Source organism: Akanthomyces muscarius, chromosome 4, assembly GCF_028009165.1.
Source record: "Akanthomyces muscarius strain Ve6 chromosome 4, whole genome shotgun sequence".
Lineage (NCBI taxonomy): Eukaryota > Fungi > Ascomycota > Sordariomycetes > Hypocreales > Cordycipitaceae > Akanthomyces > Akanthomyces muscarius.
The window spans coordinates 3,899,207-3,918,103 of record NC_079244.1 but is presented as its reverse complement, the minus strand read 5'-3'; the positions used below and the strand labels follow the sequence as shown (position 1 = coordinate 3,918,103).

At 45.4% G+C, this 18,897-nt stretch overlaps 8 protein-coding genes across 9 annotated transcripts; 2 read left to right on the top strand and 6 right to left on the bottom strand.

Moving 5' to 3' along the window:
• Window positions 1-1,049: 1,049 nt before the first annotated feature.
• LMH87_012014 (uncharacterized protein) lies at window positions 1,050-4,085 on the bottom strand (the record flags this gene model as incomplete). Its single annotated transcript, XM_056201248.1, has 21 exons — window positions 1,050-1,081; window positions 1,133-1,184; window positions 1,321-1,394; window positions 1,445-1,470; window positions 1,536-1,586; window positions 1,637-1,700; window positions 1,822-1,838; window positions 1,892-1,914; window positions 2,106-2,113; window positions 2,166-2,342; window positions 2,393-2,576; window positions 2,638-2,670; window positions 2,815-2,837; window positions 2,893-2,911; window positions 3,080-3,117; window positions 3,171-3,252; window positions 3,355-3,381; window positions 3,434-3,536; window positions 3,592-3,610; window positions 3,761-3,821; window positions 3,882-4,085. The coding sequence occupies 21 exons, from the start codon at window positions 4,083-4,085 to the stop codon at window positions 1,050-1,052; spliced, it is 1,317 nt and encodes a 438-aa protein (XP_056053019.1).
• A 400-nt stretch (window positions 4,086-4,485) lies between these two features.
• Window positions 4,486-5,466, bottom strand: LMH87_012013 (uncharacterized protein; the record flags this gene model as incomplete). The annotated part of the gene is made up of 7 exons (XM_056201247.1): window positions 4,486-4,526; window positions 4,578-4,695; window positions 4,747-4,845; window positions 4,896-5,029; window positions 5,080-5,197; window positions 5,247-5,318; window positions 5,371-5,466. 7 exons carry the CDS (start codon window positions 5,464-5,466, stop codon window positions 4,486-4,488), a joined length of 678 nt encoding a protein of 225 aa, XP_056053018.1.
• Window positions 5,467-6,043: 577 nt separating this feature from the next.
• On the top strand, window positions 6,044-6,393 carry LMH87_012012 (uncharacterized protein; the record flags this gene model as incomplete). The annotated part of the gene is made up of 2 exons (XM_056201246.1): window positions 6,044-6,139; window positions 6,220-6,393. 2 exons carry the CDS (start codon window positions 6,044-6,046, stop codon window positions 6,391-6,393), a joined length of 270 nt encoding a protein of 89 aa, XP_056053017.1.
• A 372-nt stretch (window positions 6,394-6,765) lies between these two features.
• Window positions 6,766-10,661, bottom strand: LMH87_012011 (uncharacterized protein; the record flags this gene model as incomplete). Its single annotated transcript, XM_056201245.1, has 3 exons — window positions 6,766-6,928; window positions 6,984-8,212; window positions 8,268-10,661. The coding sequence occupies 3 exons, from the start codon at window positions 10,659-10,661 to the stop codon at window positions 6,766-6,768; spliced, it is 3,786 nt and encodes a 1,261-aa protein (XP_056053016.1).
• Window positions 10,662-11,315: 654 nt separating this feature from the next.
• Window positions 11,316-12,761, bottom strand: LMH87_012010 (uncharacterized protein; the record flags this gene model as incomplete). The annotated part of the gene is made up of 1 exon (XM_056201244.1): window positions 11,316-12,761. The coding sequence occupies one exon, from the start codon at window positions 12,759-12,761 to the stop codon at window positions 11,316-11,318; it is 1,446 nt and encodes a 481-aa protein (XP_056053015.1).
• A 1,556-nt stretch (window positions 12,762-14,317) lies between these two features.
• LMH87_012009 (uncharacterized protein) lies at window positions 14,318-15,418 on the bottom strand (the record flags this gene model as incomplete). Its single annotated transcript, XM_056201243.1, has 1 exon — window positions 14,318-15,418. One exon carries the CDS (start codon window positions 15,416-15,418, stop codon window positions 14,318-14,320), a length of 1,101 nt encoding a protein of 366 aa, XP_056053014.1.
• A 737-nt stretch (window positions 15,419-16,155) lies between these two features.
• Window positions 16,156-17,207, bottom strand: LMH87_012008 (uncharacterized protein; the record flags this gene model as incomplete). 2 transcript variants are annotated; one of them, XM_056201240.1, is made up of 5 exons in its annotated part: window positions 16,156-16,340; window positions 16,397-16,449; window positions 16,671-16,678; window positions 16,812-17,128; window positions 17,186-17,207. In XM_056201240.1, the coding sequence occupies 5 exons, from the start codon at window positions 17,205-17,207 to the stop codon at window positions 16,156-16,158; spliced, it is 585 nt and encodes a 194-aa protein (XP_056053013.1). The 2 variants fall into 2 exon arrangements, with proteins under 2 accessions (XP_056053013.1, XP_056053012.1); XM_056201239.1 differs by having other exon boundaries at window positions 16,397-16,678; window positions 16,727-17,128.
• A 1,002-nt stretch (window positions 17,208-18,209) lies between these two features.
• LMH87_012007 (uncharacterized protein) lies at window positions 18,210-18,828 on the top strand (the record flags this gene model as incomplete). Its single annotated transcript, XM_056201238.1, has 5 exons — window positions 18,210-18,288; window positions 18,434-18,468; window positions 18,531-18,608; window positions 18,666-18,705; window positions 18,755-18,828. 5 exons carry the CDS (start codon window positions 18,210-18,212, stop codon window positions 18,826-18,828), a joined length of 306 nt encoding a protein of 101 aa, XP_056053011.1.
• Between the last annotated feature and the right edge of the window lie 69 nt (window positions 18,829-18,897).

Sequence of the window (18,897 nt, the reverse complement as noted above, 5' to 3'; positions counted from 1 at the left end):
CCGGCCGGCGAGTCCTTGTACTGTGCCTTACACGTCTCCACTTATCACCACGGGCCACCTCATTACTAGCATATCACATGTAGATATTGCATATTTATGCACTTACGCAGCTAATATGATACTAACGTGTACTTAACGTAATCAATACAGAGCGCTTTCAGAACTCTTTCGGAAAGAATTCAATAACAACACGAAATCAATTCTAATGCCACCTCTTTATCAGACAACTGCAGGCTATATTGCCTATCAAAATAACGGAATACGCCCAGATAATCTACCAGAGTATGAATACTGTGATGGCAAGGCTATTATCTACCCTGGAGAGGTGTATTGTCGATACCGAATTGATTCTGAACCGTGTATACATGCACTACCCTATACCTCTACACCAAACCTACGCAAGCATATCAAAAGACATGGTGTAGATATTTACACACCATCAGTTGGAAGAATAAATGCAAGCCGTGAGGTTATAATACTAAAGTGGTATAATCAATTTAAAAAGGTATATTATATTTATTTCTTTATTAATTCTTATTAACTTTTAAATTACTCAGGAATTAATTCCAACTCCAAATCAACCTTCCCCACTATCACAAGGAATGGATGAAGAGCAACAGCCTTTAATTCATTATAATAACCAAAAGGCTATAAAGCTCCCTGCACCGATATTTCGGAATAAAAAGGTTAATATTTCAAAATTAATTCTTGAAAGTGGGAGAAACCCAAATAATTGTGTATTATGTAAGGAAAAAGGAAGAAAATGTCCTCCTAACTTTTATGATAAGGACTGTATTATCTGGGAGAGGTTTGAGGAACCTTTAAGTAATAATTAGGAATTAATTTAATATAATTAGATTATACTTTTATATATTAATACTATAACTCTTAATATATTACTTTATTTATTACTATTAGTAAAGAAGTAATAAAGAATATAGATTTTACTATAATAAAATTTAGTTAGGAACTAGTTCTAGACTGATTCTCAAGTTGTTGTTGTAATAATACAATCTGTTCAGCTTGTTGTTGAACTAGCTGCCTTAAATCTACATCAGAGGAAAGACTAGTAAGCTGAGGTCTTCTAAGATAAAATTAATAAGATATTATTATAAAAATAAAAATATAATACCTTTGTTGTTGATTTGGAAGTGTTCCTGAGGAGGTTGCACGTTGTAAAAGTGCTAAAGAAGCAATAGTTGATAAAGCTGTTGGTTGTATTTCTCTTTGAGTTAAATCGGAATTAATTCCAGGATTTACTTCAGAACTATTTCTAGAGTTTTCTCTTGAATTAGTAACTGAGTTAATCTGAGAATTTACTCTAGATCGAACTCGAGAATTATCTCGTAGAGGAGTATTAGAACGCTGTCTAAACCGAGTATCCCGGCTTATATCTATTTTAGAATTAATATTAAAGTATTTTTAGTTAAAAGAAAATACTTACTTGTTCTTTTAACCTGTCTTTGAACCCTTGAATGAAAGCTATTATCGGTATATGATAGGGTTAAATTATACCCTGAAGGGTTAAATTATACCCTGATGCTGCAGCTAAAGCTTGCATAATAACTCGATCAAGTATTTTCGAACTGATTTAGAGTTAGTTATAAACTAATTTAGTAATAGTTCAATGGTATACCTCTCAATACAGTTAAGTAGTGGTAAAAAACGTCCAGTCCACACATATGATTGTTGGTGAAGCGCTTCAACAATATTTGTATGCCTAGACATTAAATTCCAAAACTCTCTTCGAATTAGACTACAATGCGGGTTTAAACCAGATTGTAGAATAGCTGAGCTTTTATGTATAGCCCAATTTCGTACATCTTGACGTTGATGAACTAATAATAAAGCAAATTAGAATTAATTCTGAAATAAATAAGAAATAACTTACACATTAGCCCTCGTAAGATACGGCTATAACTTTCAGCTGAAGAAACAGCTAAAATAGAAGCCATCTGCCCATATAAAGAATTAGGAGCACGAGAGGCATGTTCTCCACAAATACGACTTATACCACGTTCAAAATGAACTAGGCAAAATCTAATAACATTTAAACAATGCCATTCCCAACCTCGTTGTTGTGTATCAAGAGATTGTAGATATACACCAAATCCTAAATAGATTAGAATCAATTCGGAACTCTTAATAATTAATATGTAACTTACCTTTAATACCATCCCATGCCTGGTCCATTGTAACTCCAATTAAACCTTCACCATGTAAATAATTCCACTTTAAAGTGAAGTTATATCGTTGGTAGAAGATTTCATGTACTTTTTTGAATATAAATTCAATAGTATTTGCACCCTCGTTATTATAATAGGCGCGTAAAAGTGTAATACCTTTAAGATATATTAGAATTAATTCTGTATTAATTCAAGATAGAACTTACTTTTATTTGCATTATCTGAGTAATAAGCCCAGATTAATTCCACATGTTGTTGTCCAAATCGATGCTTATAATTTGCATCCATTTGAAAGGTTATAACCTTTTGATCTTGAAATAATTTAGCTTGTTCTTGAAAGAAACAAATAGCTAAATAATCTTCACCATTATCCTCAAAATATTGGATATACTAAAACATATTAGAATTAGTATGGAATTAATTTCGAAATAAATATAAAGTATCAACTTACTCTTGATGACTCTGGTTGATTATAATAGGCTAACTGTGTAGCAACCCGATCAGCACCAGCTGGATTATGAATTAATAGCACTTTAGTCATAAGTGCTTTTATTCTATCCATATTTGCAAATGCTAGATGGATTTCTGTAAAAGATAAAGCCCCATAGCTTGTAAGGAATTCACGAACATGTGGGTTCGCTAGAAAAGGGACTAGAAATAGTTAGGAAATAGTTTAGAATTAATTTAGAAAGAGTTAGAAACTTACTAATTGAGGTAGTTTTACCCTTAATCCGGAGTAAAAGAGTATATAGCTGTGCTGTAATTGAAGCTGGTATAATTGATGGAGCAATTGGAGGATGAGAGTGAATTCCATGAGAAGTAATAATAATTCCTGGGAAAGAAGAATCACTACCAATAGGCAGCAGGAAATTAAAAATAACAGAGCAATGTACTGGTTGTAGTCTTCCTTGGCGTTGTAAGTGATTCATATCTAAGTGAGAAATATATTAGTACTAATTTCGAAATAATTCTAAATAAACTTACCACAAGTTTTCTTTTTCCGTCTTGTTGAGTGTATAGCATAACAAGAATCTTCCTCATTAAGAGCCTCATTATTAAAAATAGCCTCTATAAGATTAGAATATTCTTGATACTCTAAAGGGCATATAGTAAAATAATGTAGCTCAAAAGAGGCTGTTGGTACTGTCTGAAAATGAGAACAGCATACATGCTTTTCTGCTGTGTGTGATATTCGCTATAAAAATAAATTAGAACTAGTTAAGAATTAATTTAGAAATAAAACTCACACTTAAATCAGTTATATATAATATTAACCGACAAGTATCTCTTCGAGGATTACAACCTCGTTGATTTGGATGGGAAAAGGCCTTTAACTGGGCATGTGCCCACCTATTATATCTATTAATAAAAGAGGAATAAGAGAATAAATAAAAGAAAAACTAACGTAATAGCCTTATTTTTAACTGAATTTAATTCAGCTTCTTTTTGAAGTCTTGATAGTTTTTGAAATAATTCCGAATTAACTTCTGAATGGTTCCAAGAAGTGATATTTCGGAAAAATTCACAAATTTGTCCACCTTGACAAGTGCGTTGATAACGAAAACAAGGTCTACCATGGAAGATAGTAACTGAAGACTTCTTTCCAGGTATCTTGCGGGCTGAACAGTATTGAATCTAATAGAAAGTAAATTAGAATTAATTCTAAATAAGTTAATAAATGATATAGAAACATACTGTATTCCAAGGTTGGATTATATCCTCTTGTTGAAGTGAATTTGTTGGAATAATATAAGCAATTCCAGATAAGCTTGTAGAAGGATAATCAGGAATTAAAGGTGAATAAAAGATTGTTTCAACACGTAAATGTGACGAATTATTATCCTCTAGGGTAGTAGACCCTGTTAGAATATATAAATGTGGTTCCGAATTAGTTTCCATAACTTTGGTTGTGTTATAGAAGGAGGAAAAGAGGAAGAGTGTTGAGGAAGTTGAAAAAAAAAAAGTATTCAAAAAAGTTGCTTACTAACCGGTCTGGAACCAGTCCGGAACGAGTGTAGAACCGGTTCCGAATCAGTTCCACAGTGAAATCTTATCAATCTTCTCACAGTTTTTACAAATAAAGTTTCTTTTACAAAAAGCCAACATATTCATTCATTGGGAATCTTTCCCTGGTATATAAAAAAACAAAACGCCGTTCTTCGAATTATCTCTGCGATAATTCGGAATCAATTCGGAATCAATCCTCCATATCCTCGTCAGAGCTCTCGCTCTCGCTCTCGCTCTCACTCTCACTCTCGCTCGAATCGGGCCATTCCAGGCCTCGACCCTGGTGCGTTTTCTAAACTGAGCAATCAGGGTCGGGCAGGGGGCCAGGGCACTCTTTGGAAATCATGTCAGAATTGATTCCGGAATAATTCCAGTCAAACTTACCATCATCATTGGCCGTGCAGTGTGGGCAACGAATGGTGCGGAAAACATAGCCTGCATTCTCATGCATGGCATCCAGATCGAGGCTGCCATCGTCATTCTTTGGCAGCCGGTGCAGATCCTTTTGGAATCAGGTCAGAATTAATTCCGTTATAGTTCCAGCGATACTCACCTCTTCGGGGATCTCCCGCTCCTCCTCCTCCTCCTCCTCCTCAGAGGACTCGACTGGCTCGTTCTCTTCCTCCGAATCAGAATCAGAGGGCGGCGCGAACTATTTCTCATCAGCATCGGAATTATTTCAGAACCAATTCCAAACAATACCTGCGAAGTATCGTGGTGTTGACCACGGCGGCGAGGCGGCGAGGTTGCCACGCCCGGGGGGGCTGCAGAGCCGTCCAGAGGCTTGCGCGGGAGCCAGGTTGGCCTCCTGCCCTCCATAATGTCCTCGTACCAGCCTGGAAATATTTCAGTATCAACACGGAATCAATTCCAAAGCAGTACTCACGGCGCAACTTCATCTCCTGCTTGGTTTTGTTGCGGCCAGAGGTACGGTCCTTAACCAGTGCCTCGTGGGCCATATCGTAGTGCCGGTGCAGCGCACTCTCGCTTGAAAAGATGTCTTCCTAATCGGAATTAGTTTGGAATCATTTCTGAAGGAATTCGAGAACTAACATAGACACAGAGCCTGCCATTCTCTCGCCAGCGGCAGTACAGCTCTCCAGACATGATCATAAAGCGGCCATCCTATTAGAATTGATTCAGTATTGATTCTATTCAAAGAATAATAGACACGTACATTATTCTGCTGCAAAACAGGCAGCTTGTTTGCGGAGGGACGGCCGGCGGTGCGGTAGCGCTGGTAGGCCTCGGAGTTCTTGTATGATGGCGCCATTTGGAATTGTTTCGGAATCGGTTCGGAGACAATTGTGAATTAATTCGCAAAGAACGAGAGGTCGGAGGGCAGCGCAATCGTCAAGAGAGGAGAGCTTGAAGGAGAAAGAAAAGAAAGGGATGGGAACTGGTCTGGAACCGGTTCCAAATAGGTACGCGTGAATTTTTTTTCGTGCATAAAGAGTGGATCACAACAAAGCAACGCGGCTTCTCATTGGCTGCTGAAAAACTATGTGTAACGGTACAAGGGCGCGCCGGCCGAACCCCGGCTAAACACGCCTCGGTTATCAGCTCAGCGATGGTCAGGTTATGTCCATCCACAGTAGGTACCCTACCTTGGTGACGCTCGTGCTGCCAAGTGGGCGGCGAGTGGATGCGCCTGAGCTTTGGTGGGGCTACTGTTTCCAGGACTCAGCGCGCGATTGCTGGCGCATGATCCCGAACTCAGGACTTTTTCCACGCACCGAATTTCAATCGGAAATACAGTTCCGGCTCCGAGACCATTTCCATCGAGAAGTGAAGATACAGAGGAAGAAAGATTCCACCCCCCCCCCAAAAAAACACGAGTCGCAGCTGCTATGTCTCGAGCCTCGAAGCTGACCCTTTTGGGTACCTCGCTCTTCGCTGGTAGCACTATTCTCTTCGTTCACTTCCAGCAAAGGTTCGAGAAGCAGGTACGCAACCCTGGGGCAACTACCAATGGAAAAAGAATCAATACGCCGTGATCGCGCTTGCTGAATACTCTCCGTTACAGGCTATGCACGAAGGTGTCGTCCGCGATATGGAGCAACAGCGAATTAAGCGCGAACGCCAACTTGATTTCGATATGCAAAAGGCATTGGAAGAGGAATACAAGCGTGAGCAAAACGTTCGCAGCTCATTAGAGACCCCGCTACAAAGCGATGGCGGTCGGATGAACAAATCATAGCCTTGTGCTATGGTAAACACCACGATCGATTTCTGTATAATATCTACGACTTGCAAAATAATGATACGTCGCGAAAATCGGCCTCGAATACAATCTTTCTATTGTATTTGTTATGCGTGTGTTGGTGAAATGCATGGCTGGAGCTGTTTAACAGCCACATGTATCTGTGCCAAACTCACTACCATTTATTTACTTTACATCTTTGCGCCGGCCATCTCCCACCAAAACTCGCGTCTGGCTTGACGCAGATCATGCTTTGGAATAACTTGTATCATAGGTTTTGGTTTCTAAAGAGCCCCCCCCACCCCCGAATAAAGCAAGGAAACAGAAATAAGACAAACGCACTTTTTCCGCTCCATATTCGGGTGCCCTTTACCTGATAGAGGCACCAGATCTGTCCGTAAACATACGTGCTGCAATGTTCATGGATTGAAGTTCCTGGAACAAGAGCTTGGCTGCGTATGGAATGTGGATTTGGGCAATCTTGGTCTTGTTCTTGCAAGGCCTGCATTCGAAAGATTGCTTCGAAAGGTTTCTGGTTACAGGGTTAGTCAATACTTTGCCAGGTAGTAATATAGTGGTCAACTTACGCGATGGGCGTCATCAGGCCGCAAATCTCACAAATGTGCACTCTGAATGCATCGGAGACTTCGAACAGACGCTCCTTCAAGAAAGCCGCCGCGCCATGCGCAATCATACAATCGCGTTCCATTTCACCGAAACGCAGACCACCGTCTCTAGCACGACCTTCCACGGGCTGCCGCGTCATGATCTGTACGGGGCCACGCGCGCGTGCGTGAATCTTGTCGTCCACCATGTGACGTAGACGCTGATAGTAGGTAGGTCCGAAGAAGACCTGAGCCCGGAGTTTCTTGCCAGTGTGACCATTGTACATGATCTCGAAACCGCGCGACTGATATCCATGCTTGCGGAGCAGGTCGGAGACAGAGTCGACGGTGACATCGGTAAACGGAGTAGCATCGCCTTCCATACCTTCCAAAGTTGAAACCTTACTGAGAAGGCATTCAATCAAGTGAGCAATTGTCATTCGAGAGGGAATAGCGTGCGGGTTGATGATTATATCAGGTGTGACACCTTCTCTCGTAAACGGCATGTCTTCCTGTCGGTACGTGACACCAATAGTGCCCTTTTGACCATGCCTTGAAGCAAATTTATCACCGATCTGGGGTATCTTCGTCGTACGAACTCGGACCTTGACGTATTTGACGTTGTCGGCGTTGACAGTCACAATGACTTGATCGACAATGCCGTTTTCTGTACTACGCAGAGGTGTAGAGATATCACGGCGTTGGTGCGCCGTTGTACGCGTGCCCAGATCTTGCGTCTCCGGGTCGATGGGTGCAGTTTTGCCAATAATGATGTCTTCACCAGAGACGCGAACACCAGGCGCGACGATACCGTCTTCGTCGAGCTTGTCGTAAGTGCCGTGTTTCATGCGCAGAGTGCTTTGGTGGAAAGGCTTTTCGAAAATTTCCGTGTAATTCAACCCGACCTTCTTCTCCTGATCAGAGTAAGAACGGAAAAACAAGCTTCTGAAGAGACCACGATCGATACTGCTTTGGTTCATGATGACGGAGTCTTCCTGATTGTAACCGGAGTAACACGCGATGGCAACGATGGCGTTCTGACCTGCAGGTAGTTCTCGGAACTTCAGAAACTCCATAGATCGAGTCGTAGCCAAAGGCTTTTGTGGATAGTATAGAATGTTCGCCATGGTATCCATGCGGCGAGAGTAATTCGTCAGGAAGAATCCCATGGCTTGTTTACCCATTGCGGATTGGTAGGTATTACGAGGAGACTAGAGCACTGGTTAGTTCCTGAAATCGCCGATCTGTGTAGGATGAGCAGCTTACCTGATTGTGGTCCGGGAATGGAATGATACTTGCACAAATACCCAAAATCATACTTGGATGAATCTCGCAGTGAGTGTACATGTGTGTGGTTGGGTTGGTTTTCGTCTTCAGGCGCTTGTTTGGATCCTCGCCTGAGTCGTCCTCGACAGGTATACCTGCTTTTTGAAGTCTATAGAGCTCCAGATCCTCCGGAGTCATGCAAATCATTGACGTCTCCTCTTCTTCAGCATCCAAATACTCAATCGCGCCAGCTTTGATCAGACCCTCCCAGCCCATCTTCATTTCTGGATCATCAGGTGGGTCAGCCTGCTCTTGCGCCAGTTTGTTGACCAAATCCTTTGTCAGACCAAGCTGGCCCTTTTCAAGGCCAGTCTCAGGGTCGTCTTTCTCCTGTACTGTGAAAACGGGCCGCATGACTCGGCCCGCATCAGAGAATATCTTGAATTCTTGATCACGGATTTCCCGGATGAGAGACACCTCGTACTGTAGGTATGACTTGCGACGGGTTTCAAATACCTGATCCACAAGGTGCTTCGGGTCCTGGTGAACTCCAACCCAGGTCCCGTTGACAAAGATCTTGGTAGCGTGCGGATATCTGAGTGGTTCGTACTCTTCGATAACTTCCATACCCCTGTTGATCATGAAGTCAATGAGCGGCTCGGCGGGCGAACCGACGCTGACGTAACACATGAGAGACAGGTTTTTGACTAGGCCACAAGCCTGACCTTCAGGTGTCTCAGCAGGACAGACGAGACCCCAATGAGTATTGTGAAGCTGACGAGGTTTCGCCAGTTTGCCATCTCTGCCGATGGGCGTATTGGTACGTCGAAGATGGGACAGCGTCGAGGCAAACGTATAGCGATTCAGCACCTGAGACACACCGGCAGTTGAGCTCATGGCCTTCTTCTGGTCGCCCCAGTTACCAGTGGCAAGCGAGTACTTGAGACCATTTGAAAGTGTACCGGGCTTGATACCAACAGCCAGGTTGAAGTGACGGTTGCCCTCAACACAGCGTCTGAGGTAGTTGGCAAGCTCTGAGTGCATTCGACGCATAATACCGCGGAAAAGCTTAGCGAGTAGAGGACCTGCTAGATCAAGACGCTTTTTACCAAAGTGATCTCTGTCGTCGGGCTCGCGACGTCCCAGAGCGCACTGAAGCAGCTTGTGAACCATGTAGCCAACAAAGAAAGCCTTGCGTGTCTCACTACCAGCTTCCTGAGAGATGTGAGGCAAAGTTTCTTTTTGGAGAATATCGCGTGCTACACGAATTCGTTTGTCGCGCCCAAGACCAGCCTGGTCCCGGTTACCGCGCTTGCCAATGAAGTCGAGAGCGACTTCACGGTCTTGGACGCAAAAAGCTTCCTCAATACAAGGCCGAAGCATTTCTAACATTTGGGAGTCCTTACGGTCGTAGCAAATGTGGTTGAGAATGTCCTCGTCCGAAACAACGCCGAGAGCTCTGAAGACAATGGCGACAGGAAGGTCTGATTTGACGAACGGAAGTGTTGTATGAATCGTTTGACCGAACCCGCCCCGGGCCGACTCGCCTTTCCCGTAGAGCTTGAGCATCATGCTGGAAATGAGGCGCGAACCCTTCTCCAGAGCGCTCCTGATTTCAGCAGTGTAGGTGTATGGGCTGGGCTGAGCCTTTTTGAACACTTGGACGATATTGGCGGCAGAACGCTCTTGGGCGATTAGCACCTTTTCGCTTCCATTGATGACAAAGTAACCGCCCTGATCGTATGGGCACTCGTTGACGAGGAACAGGTTCTCATCGTGCTCACGGCTTAGGTGGCAAACTTTCGATTTGACCATGACCGGCATTTTCCCAACGAAAACCATGTCCTTCCAGGCATCAGGCTTGTTGGCGTTTTCAGGCTCAGGCGCATCCTCCGATTCCCATGCCAGTCGCGTGGGCAGTTCGCCAGTCTTAGCATACTCCGTCTGTTGGGCGTCGTCGAGTTCATGCAAAGGAATTTCTGTCTCCACGGCAGCTTGGACTTTTTTTGTTATCTTGATATAGACCGGCGCAGCGTAGGTCAAGTTGCGGTCGCGGCACTCGTACGGGAGAAGCGAAGTCACTGTTCCATCCGTCTCACTGATCGAAGGTCTCGAGACCATAATGCTGCCAAACTCGATCTCATATCGGCGAACGCTGATTTTCCGGTCATCGGTGGACGGCGGGTTGGGCTGATCGAGAGAAATTTTCGAGTACTCGCTGACAAGATCTTGTATGGTCGACTGCGTGAATTCATCAAACGAGGCGGTTTGCTGAGAGACTAGGCCCTTAGATTCGAAGAAAGAGGATATGACGGTCCAGCAATCTTCGGGAGTGATGCCCGAATCTTCCTCCTCGTAGTTTTCGTAGTCGTATTCATCCTCGTATTCCGTCATGGTGGGCGGGATTTGCTGCCACAGCAGCTGCGTTGCTTCTTCTGTGTGAGAAGACTATTCACCACGCAATACGCGGACATGCGCGAGTAGCGCCTGATGGTTGGGTGCAAGGGGTTGGAGCTGTGCCAAGGTAGTTGGCGAGGGAGGCAGAAGGGTCGGTTTGGACCAAGCGCCTGATGCCCTAAGCGTGCATCTGAGCACAGCAGTGGAATGGCGCTATACACGCGACTATACCAGCCTGGCTTCGCACGAGTTGCGCAGTAGAAGGCTGGAGATTGGTGTAGGTTCGGTTGTTGCTCTGGGGTAAATGGGTGAAAAGAACGGCGAGGATCTAGCTGGGCTTTTGCCTCCAGCGCGCGACGTGCAGCCATGTCGGCGCTAGTCCGAAAAAGGCCTTTTCTAACTCCCCTGACTAATCCTATTCGCACTAACACAGCATGCTCGGAGCTCCCAGGCAGGCAAGCTACCTAAATTTAGTGCGTTTAGTTACCCATGGTGGCACTGGTGTCCCGGGCCAATGCACTGTGCAATGTGTACTCTTTATTGAATCGAGACAAATATATCGCTGCCGGCCTGGCTCACATCATACTATGTTTTTTTTACAATTTCCACGTGAAAACTCTGTTTTAATTTATACTTATATCGTTTGGCACCTCAAAATTGACAAATTCCTCCCATTTCATCTTCCATGGTCCATGTTTGCGCAAGTCCTCGCACAGGAATCTCATCGGTATTTGACGACGTAGCTTCATCTGCTTTGCTTGCAAACATATCGCTTTGGCCAGAAGTTCTCACTTGGTGTTTCATAAATCGCCTCGTCCATTCTGCTATTGCTGGGGCACCCGTCTCGTCTCTAGCCTGCTTGAGGAAAGGGATTAAAGCAGTTCCGCCAGTGCCTTTTTGCGATTTGCCGTCTCCTTTCCGTGACGCAACGGCTATATTGTTACGACCACGTGGAACTTCAGGACTGCGGCTTCGAGCTCGAACCTCTCGTGATGGGTTAATGATATACCTAGTAACAATAGCAATGTGCTTGTCACGGAATGCACTGAGCATGGCGAGGCATGCATCATATGCAAGACATAGCTTCTCATCGTCGGCATTGCTTTGAACGTATGAGCGAATATTGGCCACATTCTCGCAGTCATCGAGAAACTGCGCATGGCGTGCCGGCATGTAGCGTCGCATATCTTGAATGAAATTGTTTCGTTTCGCCGTGGCTTCGTTTGCTGATGCTGACTGCCCAGTAGGTAGGTGCTTGATGCCAAGCACAATATCAAAAAATTGAATTAGACTGCTCTGGGCATTGCTGCCTCCACTGTATTGCCGGTACTTCTCGACACCGGAGTCGTCTTCGTAAATAACGCCATGAGGCAGGCCTGCCTCCCCCATGTTCTTACTGCCTGCGAGAAATGGACGGATTCGGTTGTAAAACACAGACGGATCGCAGCTCTCATGCATACGTTGCAGAAGACTTGTAAGATCTGTCAGTCGCTCGGCGAATGCGCATAAACAGTTTGTAACGAGGGCACTGTCATTGCGTCTGGCTGCTTCCATTGCGGTGAGCCCCAGGTCAAGTATAGGCGCACCGCGTGCTTCGATAGCCACTGAGACCAGGTAAAACCAAGATTCATCCATAGAGCCTGTGAAGGTGTTGAGGCTGGCCAAATTTTCCATGTTATCAATATCCTCATTCATGAATAGCGGTTTGAAGTTCCAAAGACAGACAGCAGCGTATGTTGCAACTGGAACAATCTCCAGGCGTTGAGATATCGTGACAAGAGGTATGGATAGTTGAGGGGGAACGCGATCCGCTGGCGATTCACCAGCCCAAATATAACCATGGGTCATGAAGCAGAGAAGTGAATATGCGCGGCGCCACTCTGCGTCATGCTCCAGGCCACGAGTGTCGAGCACCGGTAGGACCTGGATCAGCTCTCGCAATCGGCGGCTTAAGATTAAAGAGGACAGGTTTGCTGATATCGTCTCCCAGCCGGTGTAGTAGGGGTCGGGCAGCCGGGCCAACGGCAGCTCGTTTGGCAGAAACCCATGCCTGGCTGAGAGGCCGTAGTCCTTCAGATTTGGTATTGGAAGTAGCATTTTGCACGTTGCGTCGCTTGCAAAGTTGCAACAATTCGCGGTTGTCAGACTGTAGGTTCGATTTTGTGCAGTTTTATTAGCGCACCAACAGAAGCGCGCAGAGTCGCTGCACAGCCAAGCTCGAAGCTATAATGAATGCTTTCTTGACTATTGTTCGATGAAGAAAAAAGACCCAGATTATCAAATGCTTTGGCGAGAGATGGTCCATGCAAAGCACTACTTCGCAGATTACAAATGGGGAGATTTTATTGTGGCAGACGAGGAAGAGGTTGGAATACCTGGCGCCCCGGTTTAGCCGCAGTTAGCCTCAACCACCTTAAATCGTGGCCATGTGCTAAACAAATGTCCTGTGCGATAATTATCGTAGTGCTGCTCCGTTATTCCCCGCTCCCGTCATAATGGTGCCAGTCTACCTGCACGACGGGGAGGTTTTCGGCAGGGTTGCAACACGATGATTTTTCAACATGATGTCGTGATCAATTTTTCTAGTGAAATGCTTTCTGCGTATATTGGTGCTCAAATAAATATCATTTTAAATGGATTGAGCTTAGTAAACCCACTCGAGAATCGTTGCCTACACATCCTTCCACTAAGTGTTAACACGAATCATATATTTGTAAAGTCTATAGCCAAGGTAAAGCCATTGAAGGCAATTGAGGAAATAGGGCTGATTGCGGTGAGAATGGCAACAAAGGTGAGAGAACAATATGTATTACGCTTAAAACTACCTCGACTTCACCATCTGTCAATTAGGCGACACTGAATCTGGTGGGGGCAGACAGAAAAGGCGGACTACTTTAACAGGTATGTGAGTTTACAAAATGTAATATTTTTTTTGTCTCCTCTGTTTATTGATCGAGTAATCAACGAAAGTTCTGAAGATCGCAACCGATATCAGCGGGGCACAAGTCCCTCGGAGGCCTGCGGCTTGTGTTAGTAGCAATTAGCCACTAGATGTGACACTTATTAATCTCAGACCGGATCATCTGTACTATGATGAGGTCAAACAAGTAACGCAGGCAGGCAGCAGCCAAGTTCACTAATTCTCAACAATCGTCGAAATCGGGTACCTCTTCCCCAGTTGTAATCTAGCGCGGAGAACATATTAAAAACCAAAATCCTCAATAACCACTCGCTGTTTGGGTAGTCAAAATGTATCACGGAAATGTCACATACGTACAGTGTGTGTAGGTCGGTTCCTCGTGGTCAATGCTTGGCACATGAGTCTCATGTACGAAGGTAGCCTGCATGTTGATCGACAATCTTTCTATTAATAAAATACGCAACCTTCAAAGAACGACTATACTGGAAAGCTATAAAAAAACCCTGGATCATACGTAAATATGTGTCGAGTCAAAAATGTATCCGCTTCCGTTGCGCCTGGGCACCGATGATTTCCGCCACACAACGACCATGTTCCAGGTTATTTCTCCTGTTCTTTTCCTGCTTCCTTTCCATAAATCGTACCAAACAGTTTAGTGATAACCTTGTTGCGTCATGTTACTCCTCTCACTTTTGCCCATATCGCTTCGCTTCGCACGACAGAACCAAATTTCTCACTGCGTTTGTTCATTCCCAAAAGCCTTGTCGAATTGCGCAAGTGTACAACGGTAACGGAACTTGTTAGCTTTCTGCAACTCGAAAGCTTCGCCAAGACTCTTCTCCGATATCGGCATAACCTCAACCCATGGCCGGATATTCTTTTCAGCAGCGAGATTAAGAAGGTCTTCCATCTCTTGATGGTTTCCAAGATGACTACCTGTCAACTTGGGTGCGCCACCGACGAAAAGTCCAACCGACATTTGAGGTAGAGCACCATTCGGGATCCCGACCATGTGAAAGTCGCCAGTCGGCTTCACAATGGAAAGGTAGGTAGTCATGTCGAATTGATCCGTAACATCTGCGCAATTCAGAACAAAGTCGAATTTCGCCTTCCAAGGCTTGTTCCATCCCTTCTCGGTTGTGAGGATGACTTCTGTCGCACCAAGTTTCTTGCAATCTTCGACTTTGCTTGGAGAGTGTGTCAAGGCAATCGTGCGAGCTCCAAGCTTGCTACTGAACTGCAGAGCCAGATGTCCAAGACCTCCAATTCCGATCACACCAACCGTTTTCCCCGGACCAACACCACCGCGAACAAGGGGAGAATATGTTGTGATACCTGCGCACAAAAGCGGCGCCACTTGATTAACACCGCTAGCCAAAAGCTGATCAGGAATTTTGAAGGTAAAGTAGTCGTGGGCTCTAATATGCGAACTGAAACCCCCATGGGCCCAGCTGCCGTCCTCGTATTGAGCATTATAGGTATCAACCATTCGGGGGCAATAGTTTTCGTTGCCTTCTTTGCAAAGGTCGCACTCTAGGCAAGACCAAACTTGGGCGCCAACGCCAACTCGATCACCGACTTTAATCTTCTTCACATGCTTGCCGACACTAACAGCTTTGCCAACAACTTCGTGGCCGACGCAAAGGGGCCCCTCGTAGTCTCCCCATCCACCTGTGACTGTATGCAGGTCAGAGCTGCAGAGGCTGCATGCTTCGATTTGGACGTCGATATCGTGATCTCCAAATGGTTTAGGCTTCAACTCTGACTTGTAGAACTTGTTCCACGATTTTGGTCCATCGACGCAAAAGCCGCTGAATGTCTGAGGATAGCCCATGTTGATGTATATGTGGTTATTTCGGAGCGTGTTGTTAGATGCTTTGGACGATGAAACTTGCGCTTTATGTAGTTGTATGGTTTCTACTTTGTGAGCTACAACTTCGAGGATTCACTCATGCTTAGCCTCTGCGTAGCTATTATGTATAGACACAAAATATATACGTCATGTATGTAAAATGTTCGGTTAGCTTCGATCACGATGACGAATAATGCCGTCACCATACCGGGCTCATCTTTTGCATAATTGACGGAGCATTATCTCCCTCGGGAGAAGATCCTAGATTCAGAGACTAGCGGCGGATTTCTATGACGCGAAAACCTTAGGCGGCCCGCGGGCATATTCGATCGTTCCATTCTCAGTTCCTTTTTTTCCCTAAAGCAGCTGGCAACTCCACCTACCTCGGCATTGATTGGACCATTGAAATATTCCATAGTTATAAAATTCCCTTCTCCGGGGGACAAACTTGTTGATAAATGGCCGTATAGGCCTGGTTCGGTAGCGCGAGGCGTACTAAACAACAACAAATCAACAAGAATAATGTACACGTTTGCATATTGTCCAGATTCTTCTATTCAGCTCTACGGAACTATCGTCGCATTGACATTGTAAGCACCTAACCGTTTCGCTCGGAATGTGTCAGTTCTGGCGTGGAGATGGCACAATCTTCATTTTACGACCAGAATAAAGCAACCGAAGTATCAAATACCAAATATTATTATAGATAGCTAAATACCTCAACCATTGACAACGGTCCCACCATTGCAGTGGATGGTCTGGCCACTAATGCAGGAACTATCTGGCGAAGCCAGAAAGACAACACAAGTCGCTATCTCGGAAGGCTGTGCTGGTCTTCCCATAGGACTCGTAAAGTTTTCCTGGGCCTCATCATCCATCGTAGATGGTATCAATGGTGTCCATACTGTGTGCAATTGTTATTAACGGTTGTATGCATGACGTCGTTCTATATTCACGTACCAGGTCCCGGGGCGACTGCGTTCACACGAATGTCCTTCGCCAGGCACTGATTGCTGAGACCACGCGTGAATGAAACAACGGCTCCTTTCGTGGAAGTGTAGTCGAGAAGGTCCGGCCGGCCAATGTAGGCATTGATCGACGCATTATTGATAATAGTAGCACCTCCGGTCATGTGCTCCAAGCAGTATTTGGCCATATAAAAATATGCATGTATGTTGATGTTGAACGTATGTTCCCATTGGTCCTCGGAAAGATCTGAGATATCTTTCCGTACCATTTGGACTAGATGCAAGTTAGATTTTGTGACGCAAGCCTTGAGACCGAACTCACAAGCCGCATTGTTGAACAAAATATCAACACCACCCATATTTTCTAGAGCGAAATCCACGACTTTCTTGCAGTTTTCCTTTCTTACCAGGTCCAGGGCGACAAGATAGCAAGTACCGCCATTGTCTTGAATTTGATTTCGAGTATCTTGGGCATCCTTCTCCTCCTCCGGAAGGTATGCAATGGTGGAGACAGCCCCTTCTCTGGCGAAGAGCAATGCGGTGGAGGCACCAATGCCGCTATCACCTCCAGTAATTATAGCTCGTTTGCCACGCAACTTGCCTGCAGCTCGGTATGTTTCCCCATGTCCGCTGCTGCCGGGTACTTCGTCCCGAGTGGGTTGCGGATTGGGCATGTCATACTCCTTGCCTGGGAAGCTTTGCTTTGTGATGGGAATATCCCGTTCTGACAGAATTTAGTAAATGAGGATATTGAGCCCCGTATAAGGCTCTATAGACTGACCGTGCTGGAACTGGGACGCCATGTCGAAGAAAACGCCCTCTTGAGGTTCACAGAGTGTTGCTCCATAGTTCGGCCAAGGTTCGACGACGGCCCGGATATTTATTCAGATACGGTACACATGTAGCAGTGATTAGAAGTATGTGACGTGTTGATTACGTCTTGATGAATAGTCCGGATGCTGACCAATTTACTGCTCAGGTAACCCCCAAAACGAACATGACGTGGAGATTAAAGCATGCGTCTTCGGCAATATTCATAATTTGTGCTTATCTGATGAGCAGCTACATTTTTCCTGATCCTAGTTTTATATTGAGTTACGTTCTGGGTTTCTCCCCAACGAGTTGCGTTTGCAGTAGTGTACTGTTAGCAACGGCTTCTCTCGCCAGGCGGATGAGGCTACCCCCAGATTTACAGTGCATCTTTCCTCTGCTTATTCTTCGCCACGCTCCCATCAATCCGCTATTTACGAGGCGCATTAATTTATCCTTTTTTACGCCAGCTTCATGCAATCTGAATCTGCTACTATATGCCACCATTTTCAAGCTCCTCCGTGCTATTTATATCCTCATCTGTGCTCTGCGCATCCTCCTTTGCGCCGCGATGCGGACTGCCGCGACCAAGTCAGCCGGCTGCAGCTATAAACTGGCGCAGCCGCCTGGATGGATGCAATTGTCCTGCCTCACGCAATTTGTTGGGCATACTTCAATTACTGAGAAAAAGGTGCCAGCGTCGCGCCATCCAATGTTGCCTGAGATATGCAAGGCCCCCGGCGCGCTGCTGCTGTTTAGGGACACTGGCATCAATTTTTTTCCTTCGTAAATTCCAAGCTCAGCCCGTCGTCCATGAATGCGCACACATGTCCGAGGGCCGCATTAATGTATGATTGGCCAAACCCTCCAGCCTCGCCACTCCAATCCCATGCCTTATCGCACCAACCCAGCCTTGCCGCTCCAGCCTCGCTCGCGGCCTGGCAGAGTTTGGCATCGCAAGATATTGAACAATTGCCAGCCCACCACACTGACGAATGCACACGATTCCAGGTTATAACTTGCCCGTAACCCTCGGCAAACTGTGCCTCCCCGCGCACAACTCGCACAAAACAAGTTTATTGCTGTCAAGCACACCAGCGACACCAGCTCAGCGACATCAGTCGAATCAGGGTTCTGTCAACAGACAGCAATCAAGATGAAGCCAAAAAAAGGCAAATCAACAGATGTTGCACCATATGACTCTGACTGTCTGCTACAGCAATTCCAGAGAAGCTGGAGCAGTCAGCCCACGAGGTATGACGGCCATTCTTGTTTGTGGATGGCGATATACTGACTGGACATCAATAAATAACCAGGATCCGAATGTTGACGACATTGCCGACTTTCTCATCAAAGCGCCAGGTCTACTACTATCGGAACAATTGAACTACACAGTCAATGAGTTTTGCAGCGGAACCCGCCTGTTTGCCCGCTGATGTACAACACTTTAGCCAAGCCTCGCATTGTCAGAGCAAGACTGGGACAAACTTGGTATGACTCCCCCCATGCTTGCACGATTTGTTGCTAACTGCTGTCTCAGAGCAGGTCGTCGTGGTGCAATGCGTGTGCCGCCACAGCCTTGCAGATATTATCCTCACCCTGTCACTTGTGTGACAAATCATCGAACTCATGTACCAGGACGCTGCAGCCTGCGGAATAGTGAACTAGAGCATCACCATTCTC